The following is an 8,009-nucleotide window of genomic DNA, read 5'->3' on the forward strand; positions in this document are numbered from 1 at the left end:
TTAAAGTTGAGAGTTTAAAGTGAAGAAGAAAAAAAAAAAAAAAAGGCAAAGAGAGTTTTTCTTTTTTTTTTTTTTTTTGTTGGTGGGGGGTGAAAAGTGAGATGGGGATGGCGATGATTTAATAGGCAAGGTTTAAGGAACATGCACCCCACGTGACCTGCAGCATTATCATATTTTAAGTAGAATTAGGGGGAGAAAATGGGATGTAAGAAACAGGCAAGACAAATGGGAGCAAAAGCGTTGGTGTTGGTGGCCTGTAAGGCTCATTAATTAAGACGACTCAAAAGAAATATATTATTATTATAATTGCAATACATATTCACTCTGGCTGGCTGGCTCGCTCGCTCGCTCGCTCGTGCATGCCAAAGGAATCTGCAAGTCAATTCCGTCCAATCAACCAATGCGCGCGCGCGCGACACACCCAGTGGCTTTTCAGCCAACTCGGCTGACGGCTGTCTGCCATCCTTGAACCACTCATCGACCACCCACCTAGTTTAACAGTATCATTTATTTTATTTTATGATATTCAAACCCCCCCATATCCCTAATCTGTTTAATATTAAAAAACAGTACAGTGTATAACATAAAGATGATGTCTTCTTTATTCATTAATTAAAGAGTCTCTGCATGAAGAATGATATATATAATTGTATAATTCATTTTGTTTTAGGGGCACAATACATTTCTTTTTATATTATTATTATGCAAGATATATATCAATACCTTTTATTAGATGCCATAAATTTTTTAATTTAACTTTAAATTGGGTTTTGGTTCTAAATTATATCAAAATTTCACTGTGTAAATCGATTGACCTGTCAAATTACATTAGATTCAAGAAGACCCCTAGCTAGTACTCTAGAGGCCAGTCCATCCCCATTTAACATTCAAACAAGCATTAATTATTTGCTATTTGCCAATCAAATTGGTTCTTACCATAGCTAGCAAGCAAGATACAAGACCAAGTCTAATTAATTAGATAGAAAGATAATTTAAAAAATATGAGCCAAGTTAGGTTAAATTTACAGTTTAACTCAGATCATATCTTATATCAATCAAGTTAAAAAAGTAGAAAATTAAATTAAATCTTGAACTAGATTAAAAAGAAAACACTGAATCTAAACCGACCGAAGCCACGTTTAATTTATCCTTAGGCTCAAGTGAGGGGGCCGTTTCACAACATATATGTTGATCAGCAGGAGACGAGCTTGCATATGGAGTCCATGGATTGGGGATAGAAGTGTGAACGCATTGAAAACTGGTCACCATAGCCCGGATTTCTTCATGGATTTTGGTCCATTCTGTCGCCTAAAAGAGGTGCCAGCAGCGCCAGGCGGCACTCGAGTATGTTGCTTTGCTGCCTGGCCACGGCCGCCCTTATTGTCTTCCTGTTCCCAGCCATATCCCACACACACATATATTTATATATATATCTACATATATATTGTTGGATCATACTTTACACTCTCATCAATATCATCATTAGTATCTATCCATAGTGGGATATCTGCTTTCTTGTTAGGAGGATATCATCTCATGATGATTAGTTCCATTTCTTCGCTTCCCCAAAGCTTCACTTTCTTTTCTGCATGCCATGCCCATTTTGCACTGCAAAGTTTCACACGGGTACCCCCTATTAGGTTTTAGGTTAAATCGTGATTCTGTGGTCCTGTGGACTCTTTATATATATATATATATATCATTGAACATATATAATTGCTGCCTATTACTCTAACTAGGGTTCTTAATTGCTTGTTCGGAGCAGAACAGCCATGAATGGGCTATAGCTGTATCCAAATATATATAGCCTAATGCATGCAGATCGCTATTATTCCCTTGAAATATATGATCCTTGTGTTTAAAAATGAAAGAGTTATGATCTTGTCTTGGATATAATTAACTCATGACAATGTTTTGACAGATTGATCTGAATAATCAATGTGCCACACCTCTGTATGTGCGTAATCACTCGAGTTTTAACTTTTTAATAGTAAAAGGTATCTTTTTGTTAAAACTCATTTTAATTTCTTAAACTTTCATGAACACAAATGACAAAATGTACTTTATTGGTCACTGTAAAATGATGTGTAGAAAATGAAGATGATGAGAAATGAGAATCAGATCGTGTGTGTGTGTGTGTGTGTGTGTGCGGGTGCGCGTGTGCGTGAACTGGTGTTAGAGCAATATATATATAATGGGACGGGAGAGATCTTCACCTAAACCAAAAGGCTGGTTCCAGCACTCACCAACCATCATCAGTATCAGCCTCATCTGGGTTACTTTGTTGCTTATAATTTAGGGTCTATCGATTTTTTTCTTTTCTTCTTTTTTTTTTTTCCTCTCTGATTTAGTTGGTAGAATATATATGCGTCGAGCGAACTAAATGAATATTTTGCCCATTTAACCCATGCATTTGCCAGCCAAAGAAAGTACTTTAATTTTATATCAGTGTTCTTTCAAATCTCATCGAAATGATATTCAACTTAACTCTATATGATATTTATGTAAATTGGAGTTAGATTTTTGTCAAGCCTCAGTAGTCCCATCATTGATGATCACCACATCTTATCTCACAGATTACACACATGAAACGGTTCGTTTAGTACTAAGTTTAGTCCCCAATACAAAGACAACTCATGTGGCCTGCATGGTGTAGATTAACATATTATATATTTGACAAGGATGGATATATATATATATATACATACATATATAGTGGACGGTTTTGCATTATTGCACTTTTCCATCAATCCCCACACAGATTACATCTAACTTTAGACAAAAGAGAGCCCCAGAGAATCTCAAATTTTTTTTATATATAGACAACATACGTTATTTGATCAGGGTTCATAATAATTCCGTCCTGAATTTCTAGGCATGAATGCACTATGAGCCTATATATATATATATTTGAAACTCTTAATTTCTACAGCAGTAATTATCATTAATAATGATGATTGCTTGCAGATATGCTAAGAGAAACATGCATGTATGGCTAGCTAGCAATATTGGAGATATATTTAATCGATCCCACCCATGAAACCCTAGCTAGCTAGTCCATGCCTTGCTCTTTTTGTTTTTTTTTTTTTTTTGTTGCTTTAATTAACATATTGTGAAGCATGTTACCACTGGGTACTTAGAAACCATTTTTTTTTAATTAGATAGCATTAACGTACGTACGTTTGAGGTGGTTGATACAGTACATTAATTGCAATGTGAAATAAACAGTAAGTAATGCATGGCAACGGGTTTAATTCTAAAGCGGGGTTTATAAATTTTAAAAATTTAATTATTTTTGCTATTTAAGGTTATTCTTTATAAACAATTAATATTAAGGTGTGTGACATCATTTTCTTTTTCATTATTAAAAATGAACTTAGAGATACTGTGTTTTCTATCCGATATTGCCCAACTTGCAATTCTACCATAAAACTAGGTAAAAGCTAGCACTTGATGGTGTATCTAATTTTTTTTTTTTTTTTTTTTTTGGGGGGGGGGGGGGGGGGGGGGGGGGGGGGGGGGTGTGGGGGAGAGGGGGTTTTATTGCTTTTACCAAGTTGTGTCTGTACAGTAGTCGTCGTCGTCTTCTTCTTCATCTGGCTCAGTTGGCATACTGCAACACATATATGTGAAGGGATTGTGTTGGGCATCTGATGTGTATCTTGCAAAGACAAACCAATTGACAAAATTGTACGCATCAATATATCAGACCCACCTACCCAATCAAGACTGCAGCAGATCTGAGCAGGACTAGGGTCGGGCGGGCCTCTTCCTTATTCAACATATTAAAATTCGTTACTTTTGCAGCTTCATCATCATCATCATCATCAGATCAGAGGTCTTATCTCTCACTCTCTCTCTCTCTCTCATTTCTTTGTTCCCATTCAAGTACAGCTAATCCTTTCTTTTATAATAAATATTTATTTCTACTAATATAGAAGACAAATTACAGTAAATTTACTATTGGTATATCTGTATATATGTGGCATTGCATAGTGCATAGTGCATATTGCATATATATATATATATATAGATATGCATGTGTCTCATATTATTCCAACCCACGTGTGATGATCCTTAATTTAGGTCAAAGATTGCAAGTAGGATCAGTGTCATCTTTTTACTCTTTTGACATATATATGCTTGGTTCCAAACCCAAATCTTCGCTTGGGGCCTCAAAATCCCTTCCTTTTTGCTCAGTAATTCTCAATTAGTTCATTAATATTCTGTTTAATTGGTATTTTCTTTTGTAATTACTCAAAAAAGTATTGGCTTCTTTATATATATTCTTTCAACCCACAGAGCTTGTGATTCATAGATAACTTGGTACCAAATTAATTTTATCACTTCATTATAATAATCTTATTTATTTATAACATGATTATCATTTCATGCCATTTTTATTTTAAAAGTTCTGAGACAAACATCAATTTCTTATGGCTTGTAATAACTCGATCAATTACGCGATTTCCAGTCCCCACCTTCCGTACGTATCTTTGAAAATTTTACTCACATCATACAGCAAACACTTCTCCCTTGCCAGCTAATTAAGTGTTTATATATATATATATATATCTACCAGAACCTATATATGTTCACTGTCTTTTATATATCTTACATTTTTTTTCAAATTTTCAAGTACACCGATACCTTGTTATACAATTAATGCAGTATTTATTCTTTTTATGTTATACAATACTCTCTTTGCATTATATATAACATGCCAATAATGACGTTGCATAAGGAGGTACCAATGTCTTCAGATATCATAGAAACTGGGCATATATATGTTAATGGCGCATAAAATTTTGTATGGACTTGCCAAACAAAATCAATGTAATATCTCTTATCGGTAGACAAATCGAAGTTTGCTTGGCTGCTCACAACCAAACAATTAATGAGCCAAATCAATGTGGGGCAGGGGCACACCTCCCCATGTAGTTAATATGTTACCATTTATAAAAATATATATAAGTTACACTAAAAACTTATTAATGTGCAACAAAAATAAATGTGTTAGTTGTCACTTGTTGCTTGTTAATTTTTTTTTACTCATAAAAGCCTTATGCCGCTTTCCAACTACCCCCCTCCCTCTCCCCCTCCCCTTCCCCCTTCCCCTCTCTATATTTATATGTACTCTCACACGCCAAAATCAAGCCCCCATCTTCATTCACACCATCTTCTCTTCTTCACCTCCAATGGGTAAGAATTCTTCAATGCTTGTAGCATCTCTCTTTCTCTTATTCATAACCAGCCGTCTAATATCCCTTGTAGGGAAGGTAAGCCCATGGCTCCCCGATGAGCTTCTCATTCAAGTTGATACCAATGCGATCGACTCAGTCTCCTCTGATTTCGGCAAGCTTGTCAAAGTGATGCCTGTCGCCGTACTCTACCCCTCGTCAGACAGAGATGTCCTCCAACTCGTAAAGTTCTCCTACAACTCCCACAACCCTTTCCCCATCGCCGCCAGAGGCCGTAGCCATTCCATTCACGGCCAGGCCACGGCAAAGAACGGCGTGGTGGTTGAGATGACCTGGTTGGAGAAACATCACCCTTCCCGAATTAGGGTTTCTTCAAGCCCTAATTCGTCGAGATTCTATGTAGACGTAGGCGGCGAGCAACTTTGGTTTGATGTTTTGCGAGCCACATATGATTATGGACTTGCACCAGTTTCTTGGACAGATTATCTCTACTTAACTGTTGGTGGAACACTCTCTAATGGTGGAATTAGTGGCCAATCATTTCGTTACGGCCCCCAAATCAACAACGTTATTGAAATGGATATTATTACAGGTATATATAATAATTATACAAATATATGCACATGCTTTCTCAATTAATTTTTTTGGTACATATTTTCGTGAACATTTATTCTTGAGGTTGAAAACTATGATACTCATTCATGCTTATGTTTATATATACTACCTATCTTTAGGTATAGGGTTCACTCGACGATGTGCTAGAGGCATGAGTTGGTCGTCTTGTAATTAATATATAAAGCATCATTAGTATATCTGTATACATATAGGTTCTTGTTGTCCTTTTATGAGATTATGTACAGAATCTTGTATACATTTGTGTGTGTGTGTGTGATAGTGTGTGTGTGTATAAGTTATAATATGTTGGTATGCCATGCAATATGTTATTTTTGGGTTCCTTTTTTGGTTTAGGGAAAGGGGAGATGGTGACTTGCTCCAAACAGATAAACTCTGGGCTATTTTACGGAGTTCTAGGAGGACTTGGGCAATTTGGGATCATAACCAGAGCTAGAATTCCTCTTGAGAAGGCTCCAAAAATGGTAAAATATAATGCTTTGATTATGCTATATTAACAGAATTTTAATTTGCATAGAAATTTTGTTACAAATTAAGTGCATGAAAGGAGATAAAGAGTGTAGGTAACTAATAGATTAATTGATTGCAGGTGAAGTGGGTCCGATTGTTATACCATGATTTCTCTTCCTTCACAAGAGACCAAGAACATCTAATCTCCATTAACAAGGGGTTCGATTATGTGGAGGGTTCTCTCATAATGCGCAAGAGCCCTCCAAATAACTGGAGATCTTCCTTTTTCTCACCCTCTGATCAAGTTCTAATCAACTCTTTGGTAGTCAAACATGGAATCATCTATTGTTTGGAAGTTGTAAAATACTACGACGATCTCTCCGTTGAATATGTCGACGAGGTAAGAATTTATCCTACTTATGAGGTTGGCTAATTAATGCTACCATTCTCTTTTATTTGGGTTTGATTTGCTACTGATAGAAACTACAAATGCCAATGGAAATTATATATTTTCATAAGATAGGACAAATGTATCTAGACATGCGTACTGGCAGACAATTTCCCAATTTGTATTGTTATTAAATGACATTGGATGTGGCTGCAGGAAATGGGGTTGCTGCTTGGGGGTTTAGGATTTCTTCCTGGTTTCACCTTCCAGAAAGAGGTTGGTTTTGTTGAATTTCTTGATAGGGTAAGGAGAGGAGAGTTGGAGCTTCAAGCCAAAGGACTATGGGACGTTCCTCATCCATGGCTAAATCTGTTTGTACCCAAGTCTGGCATAATGGATTTCAATGAGGGTGCTTTCGTCAACATTCTCCATAAACAAAACCAGACCACTGGAACTATTCTCGTGTACCCAGTTAAGCGGAACAAGTAATTCCACACTCCCCTTAGACTTTGAGATAATATTCCTTGTAACTTTGATGTTTTCATAATCTAACACATTTTGAGGAAAAAAAAAAAAATTGTAGGTGGGATGATAGGATGTCAGCAGTGATACCAGATGAGGACATTTTCTACTCCGTTGGGCTGTTGCGTTCAGGGAGTGATGCTGATTGGGAGATTTTGGAGAATCAAAACAAAGAGATACTGAAGTTCTGTGAGAAAGCTGGGATTAAAGCGAAACAGTATCTTCCCCATTACAGAACTAGGGAAGAATGGATGAACCATTTTGGCTCGAAATGGGATACTTTCCGGGAGAGAAAAGCTCAGTTTGATCCGAAGATGATATTATCGCCTGGACAAGGGATTTTCAATTCTGACTGATCAAGGGTGTAGAGGGCTTTATTATTATTATTATTATTATTTTTTACAATATATATATATATATATATGAGTTAATAATATTTATAGCATTAAGAGGATTAAAATATGAATGTAATGGTGTTAATTAGTTTGCATTCGAATTTGAAGTTGGAAGGAACTTTATAATTGGTTCATTTTGGCTACGGTTTTGTCAAGACATGCGCGCCTTCTTGTTATGCTGTGAAAGTTTATCGAAGCACTTTGTGGATAATAAATTGCTTATTAATGCTTTATTGATTCATTTTGGGGAAAGGTTAATTCGCCCAATATTTCTCTCGTAATTCTTTGACAAGCAATTTTGCAAAAGATGGAATGAATGTCTCTTAAATAATGTTTCGTGTGAAGTGATCATGCTAGCCAGATTGGCAATTATCAAGCTGCTTGATACTACGTGCAGTGTTGTTGATGATTATATTATAT

General features: G+C 36.1%; 1 protein-coding gene across 2 annotated transcripts; it reads left to right on the forward strand.

Annotated features, from left to right (window-relative positions):
• Positions 1 to 5,120: 5,120 nt before the first annotated feature.
• LOC127806573 (cytokinin dehydrogenase 3-like) lies at positions 5,121 to 7,781 on the forward strand. 2 transcript variants are annotated; one of them, XM_052343951.1, is made up of 6 exons: positions 5,121 to 5,202; positions 5,275 to 5,793; positions 6,171 to 6,298; positions 6,424 to 6,684; positions 6,889 to 7,157; positions 7,256 to 7,781. In XM_052343951.1, exons 1-6 carry the CDS (start codon positions 5,199 to 5,201, stop codon positions 7,548 to 7,550), a joined length of 1,476 nt encoding a protein of 491 aa, XP_052199911.1. In that variant the 5' UTR covers positions 5,121 to 5,198; the 3' UTR covers positions 7,551 to 7,781. The 2 variants fall into 2 exon arrangements, with proteins under 2 accessions (XP_052199911.1, XP_052199910.1); XM_052343950.1 differs by having other exon boundaries at positions 5,170 to 5,793.
• The last annotated feature ends 228 nt before the right edge of the window (positions 7,782 to 8,009 follow it).

Source organism: Diospyros lotus, chromosome 7, assembly GCF_014633365.1.
Source record: "Diospyros lotus cultivar Yz01 chromosome 7, ASM1463336v1, whole genome shotgun sequence".
Lineage (NCBI taxonomy): Eukaryota > Viridiplantae > Streptophyta > Magnoliopsida > Ericales > Ebenaceae > Diospyros > Diospyros lotus.